Source organism: Gymnoscopelus braueri (genome assembly GCF_963280865.1).
Source record: "Gymnoscopelus braueri genome assembly, chromosome: 7".
NCBI classification, from domain to species: domain Eukaryota; kingdom Metazoa; phylum Chordata; class Actinopteri; order Myctophiformes; family Myctophidae; genus Gymnoscopelus; species Gymnoscopelus braueri.
In genome coordinates, this window is record NC_137608.1 from 50,566,083 (window position 1) to 50,587,840 (window position 21,758).

The window sequence follows — 21,758 nt, forward strand, 5'->3', positions numbered from 1 at the left end:
CTTCGCAGGACGTGCTGTGATTGGCTACCGAGATGCATGATGAAATCAATAACTTATAAATAGCACCGCTCACTTCACACTGGGTGTGATTTTTTTCAGGAAAAACTGATCCAAAACAAAACTATATGATATTTCTTAATCATTTCACCCAAAATGTTTATAACAAATTATGACTATTTAAATAGAAATAACACTGTCTCTCAGTTATGTAACATAAGAGATTTAAATAGGTTTAAATCTGACTTAGGCCAAAAAAAAAAAGCAAAAATATTTTTCACAAAGTCACAAAACCGTGTGACTTAGGCCAAAAAAAAGGCCTATTTTGGCCTAAGTCACACTAGGGAGTTAGGCTATTATACTAAAAGGGGAGTGAACAGCATGATCCTTTTCAATTAGGAGATGGGCGATTTTACCAGAGGTGGCCAGTGTCATTAGGAGCTGACTTAGGCAAAAATATCATTTTCCTCAAAAAATTACCATTAGTTTAGCAAGGTGACGAAATACAGTATTACAGGTGCAGCAAGATTACATCCACAAAATCAAGTCATATGTCCTCATGATACAACAAGCATGTCACCCAGACCTCCATGGACACAAGCACCAGACTTTCACTTGTAACAGAGTACTTCTAGATTGCAGTATTGATACTTTTATTTAAAGTTGTACAATGCAGAATCACAAATAACGATTTTTAGCAACCTCTGCTGGTCACTACCGTCACTGCATACAATTTCCGTAGTCCTCGATTACCCAGAATTCCATTCGTTTTCACCGGAAGCCGGAAGCGTTTCAAAAAGCGATCTTTTAATTGTTTTATACTATCTACGGATCGTTTCTCTTAGCCAGTGGAGCATTAGTTACCATGAGCTGTGCTTTCTTTTTCTGTTCTTTTTCGATCTTCCAATCCTACATTCTCTTAAAATCAGCGTGAGGTTCCTTTTTGTTATTAGCGCGATAGTTCCTGGCCAAACAGGAAACCGTTGCGGTAGTTCCTGGCCGACGTCATGACGTCGGCTAGGACGTCGGCCACGACGTCATGACGTTGGCCAGGAACGTCATTTTCCCGGGAAAGTCCCCCCAGTCCACGTTCAATAGAAAATATATAAATAAAAGGCTTCCGGGGGTGGAATTCATGGAGTGGGTGTTGTGAAACTTTTGCCACTCACAAAAGATATACAATTTAACTTTAGTTTTGTTGAAAACGTTACCTAGTATGCCTTTAAGTAAAACATTTGAGTACTTTTCCCACCACTGTCCACTCCAGCGTGGGCTGTCGGTATACTCCGTCGGTGAGCAGCGCCTTCTTGTATGCAAGCTTGATGATCGTGATGAAGCACACAAAGTCAAATCTGCACCTAAACCTACTGAAACCCAGAGGTGACCAGGCTAAAAACCAGAGGTGACCAGGCTAAAAACCAGAGGTGACCAGGCTAAAAACCAGAGGTGACCAGGCTAAAAACCAGAGGTGACCAGGTAAACCAGAGGTGACCAGGCTAAAAACCAGAGGTGACCGGGCTAAAAACCAGAGGTGACCAGGCTAAAAACCAGAGGTGACCAGGCTAAAAACCAGAGGTGACCAGGCTAAAAACCAGAGGTGACCAGGCTAAAAAACAGAGGTGACCAGGCTAAAAACCAGAGGTGACCAGGTTAAAAACCAGAGGTGACCAGGTTAAAAACCAGAGGTGACCAGGCTAAAAACCAGAGGTGACCAGGTTAAAAACCAGAGGTGACCAGGCCTTCAAGGCGGCCCCTTCCCCCAGGCTCTGGAACAGTTATCCCGTACACATCAGAGCTGTCCTGTCCATTGTTACTTTTAAATCTCTATTAAAGACGAATTTATTTTCCCTGGCCTTCAGTATGTTTTCACTGACTGGTGCTAAATTAATGTTTTGTTTGTGTTTATTTCATTGTATTGTTTTTGTCTTTACAGCACTTTGGTTAAATGTTCTATAAAAACAGTTTTAGTTGAGTTGAGTTGTTACATAATTATGAAACAAGTAAGACGCGAAAACGCGGGAAGCGAACGCAAAAAAAAAAAAATTACAAAAAAATATTTAAAAAAAAAGTAACCAATAAAAATAAAAAATAAAATACAAAGAAATTCTGCGTTAAAAGGAGCATCTTAGAAAAATACAAATTCACAAAAAAAAAAAAAAGTGTTTGAAGTGCCTGTTTCACCCACTTCGGGGGGGCGGAGCCAAAATCCGAGCCCGAAGTATTCGTTCGTAGACCCCCACTTAGGAGGGGTAGAAAAAGTTTCGGAGTGATTCGGGCACTTTTCATTTAACATGGGGTTTCAATGGGGAGTTTTTAGGAGCCTTCTCCGGGGCGTGGCTTCCGGGGGAAGGGGCGGGCTTAAACGCAACCTTGACAGGTGTGTTCAGTTCAAAGACCTTTCATTTGATGTATGGTACGTCTATATTGGACATTTACTTGGCTGCACACAGGCAGTGCACACAATAGTGCACACAGACACACACACACACAGATACACAAGCCGAGCACGGTGTCATAGTAAGCCTTCGGCGCGCCTCCTTCCGCTGCGTTCGCAATTAAACAGTCATCAGTATTAATGAGGTTTTTGTCTTGCAATGGAAACACATTTACTGTGAATTAGTTTTGTTGAAATCAGCAAACTGTGTGTGTGTGTGTGTGTGTGTGTGTGTGTGTGTGTGTGTGTGTGTGTGTGTGTGTGTGTGTGTGTGTGTGTGTGTGTGTGTGTGTGTGTGTGTGTGTGTGGTTGAAGCTTCTCACTGGAAACTCCCCAACGTTAATTTCACTTCCTGATTCACTCAGCAGCCAATCAGAATTATTTTATTAAACATTACCAGTTACTAGAGAGAGAGACATTATGACATGAACGAGAGAGAGAGAGAGAGAGAGAGAGAGAGAGAGAGAGAGAGAGAGAGAGAGAGAGAGAGAGAGAGAGAGAGAGAGAGAGAGAGAGAGAGAGAGAGAGAGAGACACACACACACACACACACACACAGACAGACAGACAGACAGACAGACAGACAGACAGACAGACAGAGGCCTGACCTCTAGTAGTCGAAGGGTGTCTGAGTCGACTACCAATCTCTTAGTCGAATTATTTAAAAAAAACTTTTAAAAAAAAATCAAAGAAAAACATTTTTAACTAGAAAAAGTGCTCCTCGGAGCACAGGTCTCCGCCAGGTCAGGTACGTTATTGTGGCCTCCTGGTGGCGCTATAATAGGCCAATGTGGAAAGGGTGCCATTTATTCTTAGGTCTTTCACGGCAATCAGACACTGCATTCATGATTTGAGGCATTTTGTTCCAAAAATGTGTTTTGATAAATTAGACCTGCTGGTGGCGCTATAACAGGCCAATGTGAAAAGGGTGGCATTTCTTCCTCGGCCTAGTGGGAATGTGCGTGTGAAAATTCACGGAAATCACAAGCTGCGTGCATAGTAGCTTTTTGTTCAAAACGGACCAATCCTGCAAACTTTGGAAGCCAACCATAGGCAATGAGGATGGAATATGGGAAATCGGACAGATTTGTGTTGATCACATGACTATAGAGATACTGTGAACCGATTTGCATGACGTTTGGATCAAATCTGTAGGAGTGCTAAATTAATGTTTTGTTTGTGTTTATTTCATTGTATTGTTTTTGTCTTTACAGCACTTTGGTTAAATGTTCTATAAAAACAGTTTTAGTTGAGTTGAGTTGTTACATAATTATGAAACAAGTAAGACGCGCGAACGCGGGAAGCGAACGCAAAAAAAAAAAAAAAATTAAAAAAAAAAATTAAAAAAAAAAGTAACCAATAAAAAAAAAAAAAATACATAGAAATTCTGCGTTAAAAGGAGCATCTTAGAAAAATACAAATTCACAAAAAGGAAACTTTGAATGTTTTTGAACAATTCAACAAAGTGTTTGAAGTGCCTGTTTCACCCACTTCGGGGGGGCGGAGCCAAAATCCGAGCCCGAAGTAATTGTTCGTAGACCCCCACTTAGGGGGGGTAGAAAAGGTTTCGGAGTGATTCGGGCACTTTTCATTTAACATGGGGTTTCAATAGACCGCCGAAGTCTGACGTCATTTACACATCCTTTGTTTGTCTACCTGGTTCGCAGTTTTCCACCTCCGTTCTGAATCCCATAGACGTGTTTAATATCGCGTCAAATAAGAACTGTGTTCCAAAAATAAACAAATGACCCCGGCGTGTTGACTCTTATGGATATGAAGCATCAACTGACGGTGAGAAAACGCTAATGTTACTTCCGCCGAATTAGTTACATTTTCGCCAGAAACAGACTGTATCAAATATAAGTGACTGACTATCATAAACGATACAGAACCCCCTCCCTGACAATAACGCCGACACGCGGTGTTTATTTTTGGACCACAATTCTTATATGAGACGATTCTAAGATGACCCAATGTTATTCTCCATAGAGAAATTACTTCCGCAAACCTGGGGATGAACGAGTCACGTCAGGACTTCGGTGCTCTATGGGGAGTTTTTAGGAGCCTTCTCCGGGGCGTGGCTTCCGGGGGAAGGGGCGGGCTTAAACGCAACCTTGACAGGTGTGTTCAGTTTTCAAAGACATTTCATTTGATGTATGGTACGTCTATATTGGACATTTACTTGGCTGCACACAGGCAGTGCACACAATAGTGCACACACACACACAGATACACAAGCCGAGCACAGTGTCATAGTAAGCTCCACTTGCGCGGAGGCGCGCCTTCGGCTGCGTTCGCAATTAAACAGTCATCAGTATTAATGAGGTTTTTGTCTTGCAATGGAAACACATTTACTGTGAATTAGTTTTGTTGAAATCAGCAAACTGTGTGTGTGTGTGTGTGTGTGTGTGTGTGTGTGTGTGTGTGTGTGTGTGTGTGTGTGTGTGTGTGTGTGTGGTTGAAGCTTCTCACTGGAAACTCCCCAAACGTTAATTTCACTTCCTGATTCACTCAGCAGCCAATCAGAATTATTTTATTAAACATTACCAGTTACTAGAGAGAGAGACATTATGACATGAACAAGAGAGAGAGAGAGAGAGAGAGAGAGAGAGAGAGAGAGAGAGAGAGAGAGAGAGAGAGAGAGAGAGAGAGAGACACACAGACAGACACACAGACAGACAGACAGACAGACAGACAGACAGACAGACAGAGGCCTGACCTCTAGTAGTCGAAGGGTGTCTGAGTCGACTACCAATCTCTTAGTCGAATTATTAAAAAAGAACTTTTAAAAAAAAATCAAAGAAAAACATTTTAAATTTTTATTTTATTTTTTATTATTTGACTGAGAGATATTAATTAACTAATAGTTTGGCACAAATAGGATATACATCATGATTTATTGGGAGAAACCAATAGTATATGTTAAATCAGACACTAAGCACTAGTGATGAGCGGGCCGACCCGTAACCCGCGGGTCAACCCGCGGCGCGGGTGGGTCGAGTCAGGATTTCAGAGTCAATTATGCGGGCTACGGGTGAGCGGGTCAGCCGCTCTCACACACAAAAAAAAATAAAAATCACATGCTCTTGTTTTGTCTTTATTCCCAATAAGAATACGAATAATAACAATAAAACAGTTTGAATACACTTGGGGTGTATACTTGAAGATTATTTTCCTTCATGATTTTACCGTTTTTTTTTTATACCGCGGGTCGCGGGGCGGGTTGAACCATAGATTTATATATGGGTTTGCGGTGCGGGTTGAGGCGGGTTGGGTTCCGTGGCGGGGCGGGACGGGGCGGGTCATGAAAAAACCCGACCCGCACATCACTACTAAGCACCCCTACAGCCCAAATGGAATGTTCCTCTATTGCATAACATATTATTTGCATGATTTGACTGAGAGATTGGCAGTCGAATCATGCAAAAAAAATAATATATAATATAATAATATATATAATATATAATATATATATATTTTTTGGGTGTTGCATTAGTCGACTGCCAGTCTCTCTCTCTCTCTCTCCCTCTCTCTCTCTCTCTCATATCTGCCAGTCGACTATTGGCAATTAGTCGCCAATTAGATTCGACTATACAAATCCTTAGTCGGGGACAGGCCTACATACAGGCAGTTTGTTGTCACATGATCTAGAAGCTTCTATCACTTACAGTAAAGGACAAGACCACCAGGGGCGTCAATTGGCGAACGCCCACGTGTGCATGCGTGAGGTGTCCTCTTTTTGGGAATTCAGAATATGTTCACCCTAATTCATTGCCATCCACCTCTACAAAGACTAACCAACTTCAGAAGACTGAAATGGGACTAAAACTAAATGGTGTGTTATTCAAAAGACTAAAACTAAGACTAAATCAGAATTTACTGTCAAAATTAACACTGATCGCCATAAAGGACACAAAGGGGAAACCCATCAGAAAGAATCTGTCTTGACAGATCATGTAGGACATCAAGGTAACAGAGCTGACCAGGGGGTTGGATTTGAGCAGTGGGGATATATACATGCTTCCGGTCAGACTAATTAACTAACCCACACACACTCTCTCTCTCTCTCTCTCTCTCTCTCTCTCTCTCTCCCCCTCTCTCTCTCTCTCTCTCTCTCTCTCTCTCTCATATCTCTGCTGTCTGGCAGAAACCATCTAACTCCAAAATGTTCATTTTTCAGGAAATGAAAAAAAAAGTGTAGTTAGCTGGTTTTGTTCATCATTGATAAGAACAGCTGAATGGACCTCCAAGCTCACAATGAGGTTGGAGGTCAAAAGGGGGTGGAGCCTGGAGTCAGCAAAACCAGCTAACTCCGGTTGAGATAGCTGGTTTATTTTTCATTGGTTCAATATTTTACCAACACACATAACGACGTAAAGGGTGTTCAATGGCCCTGATTTATGGGAAAAAAATGCAAAAGCGTCAAAATGGAGTTAGCTGGTTTCTGCCGGACAGCAACGATATTGATAATATCACAATGTAATAAAAAGATGTATGTGTATGTTAACCACATTAAACCCTGGCGTCCCTATTGGTCAAATGTGCAAAGAATATATCTACAGTACAAGCTAAGGTGTTGTGAGCTTGTAGATCAGCTAATTTAGCTATTTGTCATAAGAGGAAGAAGTTTAGGGTTTAAGTGCTTACATAAATGTCCACCCTCTGTTTTTTGCTTTTTTTTCACCTATTGAACCCATTACCTTCAGGTTATGAAGATAACCACGCTGCAAACAGCCTCTCCATGGTGACATCAGCAAACAAAGGTTTTGCTTCTGGCCGCTCAGACGGACAACCAAGGCAAGAACGTCTTCTGCTCACCCTCCAGTATCACGGTCATGGTCAGTATCATGTCAGTATCATGTCAGTATCATGGTCAGTATCATGGTCAGTATCATGTCAGTATCATGCTCAGTATCATGTCAGTATCACGGTCATGGTCAGTATCATGGTCAGTATCATGGTCAGTATCATGTCAGTATCATGGTTAGTATCATGTCAGTATCATGTCAGTATCATGGTCAGTATCATGTCAGTATCATGGTAAGTATCATGTCAGTATCATGTCAGTATCTTGTCAGTATCATGGTCAGTATCATGGTCAGTATCATGGTCAGTATCATGTCAGTATCATGGTCAGTATCATGGTCAGTATCATGGTCAGTATCATGTCAGTATCATGGTCAGTATCATGGTCAGTATCATGTCAGTATCATGGTCAGTATCATGGTCAGTATCATGTCAGTATCATGGTCAGTATCATGGTCAGTATCATGGTCAGTATCATGGTCAGTATCATGTCAGTATCATGGTCAGTATCATGTCAGTATCATGGTCATTATCATGTCTGTCTGTCTGTCTGTCTGTCTGTCTGTCTGTCTGTATGGAGCTACTGTTACTGTGAAGGTAAGACAGCTACCTGTCTGTCTGTGTCTGTCTGTCTGTCTGTCTGTCTGTCTGTCTGTCTGTCTGTCTGTCTGGCTGTCTGTATGGAGCTACTGTTACTGTGAAGGTAAGACAGGTATCTGTCTTTCTGTGTCTGTCTTTCTGTGTGTCTGGCTGTCTGTATGGAGCTACTGTTACTGTGAAGGTACCTGTCTGTCTCTGTGTCTGTCCGTCTCTGTGTGGATGTGTCTGTCTGTATGGAGCTACTGTTACTGTGAAGGTACCTGTCTGTCTGTCTCCTTGTGTGTCTGTTTGTCTGTCTCTGTCTGTCTCTGTGTCTGTCTGTCTGTTTGTTTGTATAAATCTATCTGTAATATGACTCGACTGTCGGTCTGTCTGTCTATCTATTTCTCCATCTAAATGTCTGTCTGTCTGTCTGTCTGTCTAAACATAATAAGTAAGTAGCCTAAGGGGTAACTGGAGGATTGGGCACTTTGGGTTCTTAGAAAAGCACTATATACATTTTAGATATTATTTATTATTATCATACTCACTGTGTGTATTCAATAGCAAACAAACGTAACATGTGAATCTGAATCTGAATGCAGACAAAAGTTGTCATGAAATCCATCTCCTACATCACATCATAACTCGCTGCTCATTTGTCGTCCGTTGTTTAGAACGCCAACGCTAAGATCCACGATGGACTGTGTCAGCGTTGTAAAGAGGTTCTGGAATGGAAGGTCAAGTACAGCAAATACAAGCCTCTGACACAGGCTAAGAAATGGTGAGTAACGTTAATACATTATAGACCCGGGAACGCATCTTGTGTCATTTTAAGATGCCTTTGGAGTGCCGCGCTATGAGCTTGTAGATCTCCTATTTTTGAAAAGTTGTGAAAATGTGTGAAAATCTTTGAATATATATTTTTTAAAGCGAACATTTGTAAAATATGTAGTTCCAGAGACGCCCAGAAGCAAAGATTTGAGTTACAAATGTTCGCTTTAAAATGTATTAATTCAAATATTTGCACACATTTTCAAGATTTAAAAACAATTGCAGATCTACAAGCTTGTAGCTATGAGCTTGTATATCTGCTATTTTTGAATAGCCATAGAAATCTATAAATGACAAACATGTGCTGTGTCATTTTAAGATTTCTTTGGCTATTCAAAAACAGCAGATCTACAAGCTCATAGCGTGGCACAGAGTGCCGTGCAATAAGCTTGTGGATCTGCTATTTGTTGAAAAATCATGGAAAATGTGGTCAAATCCAAGAATATATGTTTTAAAGTGAACATTTTTAACTCCGATCTGTGCTTCTGGGGGGTCCCTGGAACAACATGTTTTGAGATGGTGTTCCGCAGCCAAATACATATCATTTTGGGGGTCCTTGACATGGAAAAGTTGGAGCACCACTGATATAGAAACACACTGTTAGGATTTAGAAAACATTTTTAGATTTGGCCGCGGACCCCCCCCCCCCATCTCAAAATGTTTTTTCCAGGGACCCCCCAGAAGCAAAGATTTGAGTTACAAATGTTCACTTTAAAATATATATATTCAAAGATTTGCACATATTTTCAAGATTTTTCCAAAATTAGCAGATCTACAAGCTCATTAGTGGCCTCACGGTGGCGGCGTGTTTTCTCATTTCAGTGTTGTGAGGTGGTGGTGGTGGTGTGTTGTTCTCATCTCATGGGGTAATGATGGTTTGTCTTCTTCTCATTTCAGTGTGAAATGTTGTCAGAAGACGGTGAAGGACGCGTACCATGTGATCTGTAAGCCCTGCTCCCTGCAGCTGGACCTGTGCGCCAAATGTGGCAAGAAAGAAGACATCGTCATTCAGTGAGTGGCCTCTGCAATTTACTTACAGTTTACAATTTAAGCATTTAGCAGACGCTCTTAATCCACTGCGACTTAACGATATTAAGCAAGGAAATCACACACATAGAATGCAAACGATATACTATCAGAAATAACAGTCTGTACGTTGAAACCATAGGACACCAGGTAGAAAATGAACCTAGCATCTGTTTAATCCTTAAGGACGTTGAATGGAAATTTTAGATTTCTTTGGCTATTAAAAAATCATTTTTGCAAATCATTGAATATATATATTTTTTAACATAACATTTTATCCCTGGTCCCTGGAACAACATGTTTTGAGATGGGGGTCCACGGCCACATACATTTTGGGGGTCCTTGACATGAAAAAGGTTGAGATCCATTGATCATTTTTTTCAAAAAACTGTTAGGATTCAGAAGACATTTGTAGAATCTCCGGAAGCAAAGTTTGAGTTAAAAATGTTATATATATATTCAAAGATTTGCACAAATTGTCATGAGCTTGTAGATCTGCTGTTTTTGAATAGCCAAAGAAATCTAAAAATGACACAGATGTGTTCCCGGTTTTAATGGCTTAAGGTCGCAGACGGGGCTAACTATGAACATGCTTCCTCCATGTCACATTTGACATGTGACCTTCAGTCACCCTCTCTCTCTCTCTCTCTCTCTCTCTCTCTCTCTCTCTCTCTCTCTCTCTCTCTCTCTCTCTCTCTCTCTCTCTCTCTCTCTCTCTCTCTCTCTCTCTCTCTCTCTCTCTCTCTCTCTCTCTCTCTCTCTCTCTCTCTCTCTCTCTCTCCTCTCCTCTCCTCTCCTCTCCTCTCTCCTCTCTGCTTCCCCCTGCAGGTCAGACGCTGTATGGCAGGGTGTTGTGGAACCCGGAGCAGAACCTGAATGCAGCGTATAAACTGCAGCTGGAGAAGGTCTATCTTTGCACGGGCAGAGATGGATATGTGCCCTTCTTTGATCCCACAGGGACCCTGTACAATGAAAGACCTCAGTACGGCTGCATACAGCCCAACAAACACCTCAAACATCGCTTCCTCCTGCTGGTAAAAACAACCTGATTGTTTTTATTAGACTGTATCAGGGATCAGTTTGTAAAAAAGAAAAGCCATAGACTTTGTTCTACAATAAATAGCATTCAATCTACTATTTGGCCAAAATAGGGACATCAGGTTGCAAGCTTGTAGATGAACTATTTCTGCTCTTTTTTGGAAAATGTTTGAAAATGTATGAAGATTTTTCAACATAGAAACGATTATGACGATTATGCAAAATAATTGCAATTATCTCAAATAATTGCGATTAGGTGATTATGTAATAATTGCGACTATGGTTAACATCCATTTCTAACAAAAATGGTGGATTGTGATGTTATCAAACATAAATAAACATATCAGACAGTCTACATTTCCCAAAAGGAATGCATGTATCTGAACAGAAGCAGGGATAAAACATGAATGGCCAGAGGGCGGATATGAGGCATGGATTTTCCAACCCCCTTCCACCTCCAGCCAATACAACCCTGTGTATATGATTTATATTTGACTGATAATACTAGTATAGTGGAAAAAGCGGCACTCCAAAATAAAGGATGCAAGACTTGCTCAGATGCACATTCTCATTTATTGGGAACGCTTAGGCATTTCAGCCTCAGCCTTCCTCAGAGCAGATATTTTATTTTTAAATCTGCTCTGAGGAAGGCTGAGGCCGAAACACGTAAGCGTTCCCAATAAATGAGAATGCGTATCTGAGCCAGGCCTGCGTCCTTTATTTTGGAGTGCCGCTTTTTCCACTTGGGTGGTATTTAATTGAAGTTATATTTATAGCTGAGCACCCACTGCCTAAACAAAAAAGGCATCTAGAGGAAGCGCACCTGCTTTTTTTTTTCCTTCTTACCAATACTAGTATATTATTAGTGTATAGAATAATATGCTAGATTTGGAGTATTCTGAGTATTTAGTCGTCCTCTGATTCCTTCCACAGGATCGCAAACAGCCAGACGTGTGTGACAGATACTTCCATGACGTTCCCTTTGAGGCTTACTTCTCCTCTGACATGCCTGAGCTGCAGTCCATGGCGCCCATGCCTGGCGTGGATGGTTTCACCATGAAGGTCGACGCCCTCTACAAGGTAAATGTGTTGCTCAGCCAGTCACTGTTACCTAGGGTTGTCACGGTTACAAAATCTAAGTTGATGATTAATTGTCACACAGATATTTGCGATTTAACGATTGAATTGTGTTTATGGCATTGAACACTGGAACATAATGAATACAAATTGTATTTCTGTTTGCCTTTTAGGTTTTGTAATAACAAATTGCACGGGGCAGATATGACAAATAACTCAATTATACACAGAAATTCCTATAAGTCTTTAAGTGCCAGAGTAAAAGTGTAATAGTGTCACCCCAGTGCCAGCGAAAACGAGTGTGATTGACCTAATGTACATGTATATACATTAGGTCAATCACAGATAGGGAGGGTTCCATTTGTAAAAAGATCAAATAAAATAAAACAGAGGGGGGACATTTTCTTAACTGCTTAAGTTCTATGTGTTTCATTAGAGATTTTGACCAATTTGCCCAAAATAGGGATGCCAGGTGTAATGTTCAAAAAGAGGCCGTGGTGCACCGTGATATACACATACCATGATCCAGCTGGAACAGTATATAATACTGTTCCAGCTGGATCATATGTGTAAATATGTAGATATCTTAGATTTTCTTTTTCTCCTCCTGAAAACGACAAAAACTCATTTCATCCACTTCTTTAAACCTGTAAACCCGTGACGTGACAATAACGTTTGATTCCGGTTACCGATGGCCAGGTGGAGGCGGGCCACCAGTGGTACCTGCAGGTGATCTACGTGATCGGCCCCGAGTCGCGCTCCAGCCCCAGGATCCAGCGCTCGCTCACCTACGAGCTGGGCCGCCACCACCAGCGCCAGCAGCGGGCCCGGCGCGACCTGGTGGACCGCAGCGGGCGCCTCACCCTGGACGAGTCGCTCATCTACGACAACGAGGGCGACCAGGTGAAGAACGGCACCAACATGAAGACGCTGCGCCTGGAGGCCCCGGCCGCCGCCGCCACCTTCAACCCCCACCTGGGCAGCTCGGTGGGCGGGGGGGTGGCCGCGCTCACGCTGCTGGTCCTCGTCCTGCTGGCGTCCTGCTTCGCCTTCCGACGCTGCAAGGCCATGGACAAGAAGAAGGCTCCCAAGGTCAGTGGTGGTTTTTACATTAAAGGTTCTATGACATTCATTTTCACTTTTTTTTATTTTTTATGTTTTTTTGGGGGGTTTTATGACCTCAATTACACCCAAAAAATCTGAACTTTGAGCATTCAGTGGATTTTCTGTGGTCTGGGGTTTTCTGAATAATTAGGCTGAAAAGTAATCTGAGCTTGGCCCTTAGGCAGTGAGGTCACAGCCGATTAATCCCGCCCACTCTCCTCCTCGCCCCTCCCCTATCATTTCCTTTGGGGGGGGGCGGAGCAGAGGCGATGATTGACTGGCAAAATCCCTCACCAGCGACACCCGCAGGCAAAGATTTATTTTTTCATTGCAGTTGAAAAGGCTTTAGAAATGTGAGAGAAAAACACCTGCCATGGATCAATGGAGTGGATTTTTTTTTTTAAACTTTCTATACACGTTTGAAGGACCATGACAAAGACTTTTAATGTGTGGTAAAACTGAACGTCATGAAACCTTTAACCCATTCAGACCGGGAAAGCATCTGTCCTTTTAGATTTCAGCCATTATTTTATACTTTGGCTATTTCAAAAATAGCAGATCTACAAGCTCATAGCGCGGCACCAAGTGCCCCCCACCCCCCACTGTCTGGGGGGTGGGGGAGGGTCTGGTCTATCCACCAGAGAAAATATTTTTTAACCGCGGTCGGCCATTTTGTTTCCGGTCGGCTGTTGAATAACAGCCGTTTTCACCAAAAAAAGAGAAAAAAAGGGAAAGGAGTGTTTTTCTAAAACTCATAAAGAAGGAGTGGACGGGAGTGTCATTTTTTTTGGGATGACGTCACATCCGTCCATTCCTTCTTTCAGGGTCCTAGGATCATTCCTAGGTTTTTTTTTGTTGAAAAGACGGAGATCTCCGTCATTGGCAGGGATGTGAGTAAACGTACTGTGTTACTTTCCTCCACTGCCCCAGGTTTACGAGGAGTACCCGCTGAACACCAAGGTGGAGGTGTGTCTGGACAAGTGCGTGGAGAAGAACTTCAGCACCAAGCACTGCACGGTGAGGAACGTCAACGTGTTCAACCGCACCCGAGAGGACAATACCGCCACGTCCAACGGCAAGGTCAACAGCGGCAGGACCAAGGTCAAGCAGGTCAACCTGGAGGTCAAACTTCACAACAACCTCCATGACGGTACCGAGGTCTGAGCCCGGAACCCTACCCACTAATCCAGAAGCCCCGCCCCCTGAGCCTGTAGCCCCTCCCACTACGCCAGGAGCCCTGCCCCCTGAGCCCGTAGCACCCTCCCTGTAAGCCAGGAGCCCCGCCCCCGACGCCCAACTCTGCTGTGTGTATGTCATTACCAAGCCTTTTTTTTTTGCGAGGGAGGGGGGGGGGGGGTGCTTGTTTTGTGTCACTCAACATCCTGTGTTAGGGGCCGTGTCCACAGAAAGTGTTTTTTTGAGCGACAGAGCGCTTTGGATATCATGTCCATAGATGGCGCTGAGCGAGACGCCTCTGCACAATGATTGTGTGCGTGTCTCTCCAACCGTCTGCATAGGAAAGCGACATTGATGAGCTGCGCTCGTATCCCAAAAGTTGAACTATTTTCTGCCCAGAGTGCTCCGGCAGGAAACGCTGGATGTCCTGAGCGCTGAAACCCGATGCTGGGCCGTGGGGCAGAGCAGCACTCCAGCGTGTATTTACCATAGAAATGCACGGCAGAAAGGAACTCAGAAAAAGCTTTCTGTGGACATGGCCCCATGTGTGCAAGGTTTTACAACAGATGAGGGACTTCTTAAATCACAAGCAAGTCATGGTGACAGCAAGGCCTCGAGGCGCAGTGAGGCGCGCGAAGCGGTCGACAGGTTATCACGTGAACCAAAATAAGCGCTCCCTCCGTGTTGATCGCAGCGATGCGGGGCATGGTTTCTTTGTGGTTTCGTCTTGGGAATAGCATACACGCCACTCTACTACTACTGTACTTCGTGTCTCCACACTGGCCAGGACGTTGGAGAGAGAAAAAACATTGTTTCTTTTTTAAATGAAAGGTATTTTGTAAAAGAAAGTTTGTACTTACGGAATGAGATGTTGTTTTAATGTATTTTTATACTCAGTCTAAAGGGGGAAAAGGGAATAACGGCATGTGATGTGCAGCCAGCTATGCAGCGTTGAAATCATTTCACAACTGGGCTACCTCAGGAACCCACACACCCACTTGACTGTCAGAACATCAGCCACAACAACAACAACAACAACAACAACAACAACAACAACAAACAACTAACAACAGCAGCAACCGGTCCAATCTGACTGAATTATGAGTCATACTGTCGCTGTCGGGTGTAAATCCAAAACAGTTAATTTTCAGGACATGAAAAAAAAAAGAACCTGTGTTCCAATGGATCTGGTGTAGTTATCATTTAGTCACAAGCTCTTACCACAGACAGGTTTAAACACTCAATTCAATGTGGCCTGCCTATATTTTGGGCATGACATTGTAGGTGAAAATCTAGTATCTTACACTTGCAGATTGGCTATTTTCGCTACTTTTGCACTACACTGTCATACGAAGAAGTAGGGCGTTAATTTACAAAAAAAAACATTAAAAGATTAAATATGAATTACAAGGTTTATGCCCAGCAGCGATGACATCAAAATTGCAAGAGTTTTTTTTGTATTTTCCATTTGAATGGTCCGTCACGTCTAAGGACAGGTAGCTCAGACACTGTCCATTGTTCACCATGTTATTTCACTGCTTAAATGTCAATACTGTAAAGCTCAATTTATCCTTGCCGTCAGGTGGAAACCTTGTACGTCCAAAACCGTTATTTTTCAGGAAACGGAAAGAAAAAGAACCTGTGTTGTTCCAATGATTATGAATTAGTCTCAAGCTCTTGTTAATACTTTTAATTGGTTAAACATTCATAAAACCCCGCAAATAGACGTTCACTTTCACATTCAAATGTTTTCGTAAATGGTGAAACTAGCCGATCTACAAGCGTTGTGAAGCGTTGTGAGCTTATACTGTAGATTGGCTATTTTCGCCATTTTTGTGTGACACTCTTGAACAACGAAGTAGGCATTGATTTAAGCAATATTACACGAGAGGGTGTGCTTTACCGTCATTATTAGCACGCCTGTGATGCGGTCAGGAACGAGGCGAAGCCGAGTTCCGCCGCGATCACAGAAGTGCTAATAATGTAAGGCGATTATACAACAGTTACCAACAAAACACATCCAAATGTATTCATATTGTGGGGCAAAAAAATTTCGCTTATCCGTTTCCCTGTAAAGAGAAGAGTTTATTTGACTGAGACAAAATAGTCCCTGTAACAGTGCAGCACTCGAGTCATCGTCTCATCAACACAGCTGATTCCAGTAGGCTATATGCTCCGTCGTACGATCGTGTTACGTGGCCAAAATAACTGATCTACAAGCTCACAACGCGTCAAGATGGTGATGCGTTGTGAACTTGTAGATCGGCTATTTTTGCCGTGCGATACCTTCGTACGATAAAGTATAACATACACTGGACTGTTAACGAAATGGGAGTAATTTTACTTTAACACAGGAGGATATTTATACAGTATGGATGTTACCATTGAAATAAAGCACACTTTTTTCCAGTTATTCCTTTTATTATAGGATTTTAGGCGATTTAGTGTGCTCTCTTCTAACCATTGATCAACCGTAAGTCCACCAAATAAGTCAAAATTAACAACATAGTCCATTTTGCGTAGCTGTTTGTTCTCCGGTGGCGGCGGTGGGTACTGTCTGTTTGTTTTCCTATCGTGGGACAGCGTGACGTCACAGCACAGCTGTGCCATATATGGTCTAAGCAGGTGCGGACTGCAGTGCGGAGTGATTTATTAATGTGATTAGGCCCGTGCTATGATGCTGGTTTGAAGCACGGCTAGAAAGCTATTTTAACCAATCAGATTGCTTGGTCGGAACTACCTGTTGTATAATTGAAATTCTAAAATGTTGAAATACAGAGATACAAGTTTTCTGACCGACAGCGAGGTTAGACTCCCACGCACGATGCTCTCGCTTGCCGACAACAGACCTAAGAGTTAACAAGCGACACTGTCATGCAACAGAGTTTACATGAGGCATAACATGACCACTATGAAAGTATTATAGCACCCCACAGAGTATTGGTTTTGCCCGAGGCCAAGGAAAGGATTGATATATATATATTACAAATGATATCTATTCAAGTGCAATTACGTCATATCTTCCTTTTATCCTTCCCTCACATTTATGTTTCACAAATGTATACTTCAAGCCTTAATTAGTTCTGGACCGATATTGTTAACGATGTGCGAGCAACCATGTTGTTTTCCTAAACAGCTGCCAATATTAAGTGCCATGCAGTATTTCTTCTTCATGACTTTTAAAAGTCCACACATTTCACCCAGTGTTTTTTATTTTGTATTTTCAACCGCGTAAAGATTTCCCTTTTGATCATTAACTTCACCAAAACGCTACACCAGAAATGCAGTGTGCACTTTGAACACATCTCTGTGTAGGGGTTGAGACCCCATCCCACTCTTAACACATTGACTGCCAAGATATTAAACATAGTTTTCTATCCCCGTGCCGGCGTATAATTACCTCAATCCGATGATATTTGAAACGCCGTGGAACCGACATTGTGTAAAAAAAACACACGGAAAAAGTTTCCTGTGAGTAGACGGAAGGATCTGTGTATCCATGGGAACAACAAGTTTCCAACCGTGATCCGCCATTTTGGAGCTTTGGTCCGCTGAAAACGGGTGGTTTTCAATGGAAAAAAAAAATCCCATCATTGGGGCGGATGGAAGTGACGTTTTTTGGAATGACGTCACATCCACATTGTTCTTCTCTGAGAGACGATCGATCATTCCAAAGCTGTGTTAGGTCGCCCCTTGTGGAATTTTCCCCCAAAAATGTAAAAACGAGTTAACTCGATCTAGGCAATCAAGCGATGGATTCTAAAAACGAGTTGACTCGATCTAGGCAATCAATGTGTTAACATAGAATGTTTAAGCCTAATTTATTCATAGTCATACAATGGTGCAAGGTTATTATAGTTAGCTAAATATACCCATATAACCCAAACTAGAATTGTGTTTACAAAACCTAAAAGTTTTAGTCTTTGTCAATTTATTTCATACATAAGCCCAGTATTTTTGGGTGGATATGAAATCTATCTTCCATTTTATTAGCTGTGCTTTATATAATAATTCAAGCCAAACAATCTTTTAAAACTATAATGGCCTTGCAACCGTGTCCCAGGCCAAAAATATCGGATTCAACAAGCTCACAACGCATCGTGATGTTTGCAGCTCTGCTATTTCCGGCGTGGGACACCTTCGTGCGACGAAGCATAAATTAGGCATTAGCCTTACAACGAAAGAAAGCTTATTTTTTATCAATATGTTAATTATTTTCTAAGATGTGTGACTACTGTATGCCTTCATTCTGCCAAAAAGACACGTTAGATTTGTTCCTATCTTTGTATATATACACAAGTTCAGCACCAGTTCATCACTCTTGTGGCTGAAAAAAAAACAAAAAAACATTTGTCTTTTGTATTATATGCTATTATGTTAGCCTTCATTACATACTATGTACGGCTCGTCTACTGTTCTTACCCATTGTCTGTCAAGGATAATGCTAATGTTGCTTTTACATTAGCATGTGGTTCAAGAGAGCTGCAGCATGACATCTAGCATCCCACAGCACTGAATGTCCTGCACTTTGACTTCATCTTTCTCTCTCTCTCTCTCTCTCTCTCTCTCTCTCTCTCTCTCTCTCTCTCACCACTGACTGAACGGCGTGCCTATCAAGGGACATGGGAATGGGAAGTCTGGGATATAACAGTATATTTTTGGTGCTATCATTTTGTGAAAATTAACTACAATGCTATCATCGGTATGATGCCTGTATTTGGTGCCTTTTTTTTTTAGTAATAAAATAAAATAAAAAAACAAATGCGTCCTTTTTTACCTGCAGGTTTTACCCATTGCTGTTGTTGGTTGTTGTTTTTCTTTATAATTGTTACGGCCCTATATGGCCTTAGTGTGTGTTTAACCCTCTGTCAGTGCTGCAGGATGGATGAAGGTGGGAGTGGCCATGGAGATTGGAGGAGTGGCGTGGGGATTGGGGACACACCTGGCTCCCATTCCCCAAATCAAGCAGCCACTATAAAAGCCTGGAAAGATCAGCCCTCAGTCCCTCTTTTACCATTGCAACACCACCTGCTGAGACCTGTTTTCCCAACTGACTGTTAGCTTAATTCCAAGCCTCATCAGTTAGGCCGTACTTTAATAAAGTTAGTTCTACTTCTTTATATTCAGACTAAATCAACCCAAACTAAACCCATCCTTAGATAGGAGACCTTCCTTATTAGTATTTACACTTTTCCTGAGTACCTCCGAACAGGGAAGCTGGTAGGGGTGTGCTGCCATTTTCTTTGTTCCCCCTTTTTCCCCTGTTTATTAGGTAGGGAGTTTATATTGTACTTTTTATTTTGGTGTAGCTTAGATTGTTTTTCTTTTAAGGTAGGGTTTGTTCTGGCATTGGCCACCCCGACGTTGTTGCTTCCCCTGTTTGTTTTCCCTTGTGAATTTGAGTTTAATAAACTGTACACTTTTTTGGTTGAACCTGACTGGTCTGAAATATGTTACTCCTTGTCCTCTAGACCATATAAGGTCGTAACAATAATGTTTTGGTATATTTAGATAAGAGAGTGTATACACAGGGTAGTGAGGTCCAAGGTCCTGAGTTCAAATCCTAAAAAGCAGATCAGATTTTTTAAGGATCGTGAATTTATTTTGACAAATTCTGAATAGTCAGCACCATAACATAGTCATTAGCATAGTTATTAAAAGCACAGTATCACCAATTAAAAGTCCCAAAGTGGATTAATCACAAAAAAAGCTGAAGCTTGTGTCCATTGTGGTCCACGTAAAGCTACCTGGACACCAGATAATGGTCTGGTCTTTAATTAAGACCAGAGGAACTCTTCCATTTGTTTTAACATGTCACTCTGCTACCAGCATCCGGGACAAAGATGTTTGTATCTGAGGGCCCAGGAGACACAAAGACCAACTTGCTGGCGAGCGTTATTCTGGACAAAGCTGTGCAGAAGGCTTCGTCCAGAAAGAAGCTTAGGTCATTCGGTCTGCTCTGCTTTGCCTAAATTGGAGAGCTGTACATGCTGTGGTGGTGCCTTCAATGATCTGTGGAAATTCAATCCAGACACCTTCCCCTGGAAGAATGTTGAGCTCAAGGGGAAAGACCCACATGCAAATGATTTGTGCTGTGAGACACACACGTTGACAGATTGTATCATCCCACAAACTCACAAAGACGATGATACGATCTCCCACCATGCGGAAGATGTTATTATGCAATGGTCTGGAGCAGTCAGAACTCTCATGTGCACGTGCGTGTGCGCAGTGCAAAATGGTAAGAACTTAAATTCCCTATCAACTCCCACACAACATTGGCAGATAACTGGCCTGATAACTGACTACCAAGAGATGGTCTCTCATCCTCTTTGGAAGGAAGCAGACCTGTGTGGCTGGCTAAAGCCCAGACCACACCAATGATTCGTGACATGACCAAACTGTAGCAACTAGCAATACGTTGTAGAGAACTGAATAGAACCGCCTCGTCCATGCTGGCTCATTGAGTCACGAGACATTTAACGTGTGTGTGTGTGTGTGTGTGTGTGTGTGTGTGTGTGTGTGTGTGTGTGTGTGTGTGTGTGTGTGTGTGTGTGTGTGTGTGTGTGTGTGTGTGTGTGTGTGCGCGTGCGCGTGTGTGTGTGTGTGTGTGTGTGTGTTAGTGCATGTGGTTGTGTGATGGAGGGTGAGGAGGTCAATAGTTAAAGCAATGTTTGAGGAAGTCATCAGTGGGTGAAGAAGGACTTTATGGATTTTTCAGTCATACTGTAGCTGTTTTTCAACTTGGTGTCCCTATTTATGACATGTTACTATAGGCTAAAATGTCCCAAAAAAGGTCCAAAAACGTTTCACAAATTATCGGAAAAGAAACACTACTTCACAATTTAAATAAAAATACCAAAAATAGCTGATATACAGTACATGCTCACAATAGTGTCACATCACAACAGCCAAACTGAGGGACTTTATGTAAAAAGCTAGCCATGGTTCACATGACGCTTGTCTGTCACGAGCGTCATGGTAGAATTTCTGGTTTTGGCACTTTCTCCATTTACAACCCGTACATGTATAGAGTGTTTGTTCAGTAACCGTGTTAAATAGCTCTATACTGTGATAGTAATCATTGTTATAGAGTATTTATTAAGTAACAGTGTTAAATAGCTCTATACTGTGATAGTAATCATTGTTATAGAGTATTTATTCAGTAACAGTGTTAAATAGCTCTATATTGTGATAGTAATCATTGTTATAGAGTATTTGTTCAGTAACAGTGTTAAATAGCTCCATATTGTGATAGTAATCATTGTTATAGAGTATTTGTTCAGTAACAGTGTTAAATAGCTCCATATTGTAATAGTAATCATTACTATAGAGTATTTACTCAGTAACAGTGTTAAATAGCTCTATATTGTGATAGTAATCATTGTTATAGAGTATTTGTTCAGTAACAGTGTTAAATAGCTCCATATTGTAATAGTAATCATTACTATAGAGTATTTGTTCAGTAACAGTGTTAAATAGCTCTATATTGTGATAGTAATCATTACTATAGAGTGTTTGTTCAGTAACAGTGTTAAATAGCTCCATATTGTGATAGTAATCATTACTATAGAGTGTTTGTTCAGTAACAGTGTTAAATAGCTCTATATTGTGAATGGGCGCTCTCTCTTGATTGGCTGAAATTGGCAACCCACCTGCAGTGAAATGTAAGAGAACATGAGGCACAA

General features: G+C 41.9%; 1 protein-coding gene across 1 annotated transcript; it reads left to right on the forward strand.

The window, feature by feature from the left end:
• Positions 1-1,328: 1,328 nt before the first annotated feature.
• Positions 1,329-15,114, forward strand: LOC308089117 (extracellular matrix organizing protein FRAS1-like; the record flags this gene model as incomplete). Its single annotated transcript, XM_080433687.1, has 10 exons — positions 1,329-1,377; positions 7,137-7,268; positions 8,076-8,092; positions 8,493-8,599; positions 9,547-9,660; positions 9,818-9,825; positions 10,504-10,709; positions 11,647-11,793; positions 12,490-12,882; positions 13,825-15,114. The coding sequence occupies 10 exons, from the start codon at positions 1,329-1,331 to the stop codon at positions 14,056-14,058; spliced, it is 1,407 nt and encodes a 468-aa protein (XP_080289813.1). The 3' UTR covers positions 14,059-15,114.
• Positions 15,115-21,758: the final 6,644 nt, after the last annotated feature.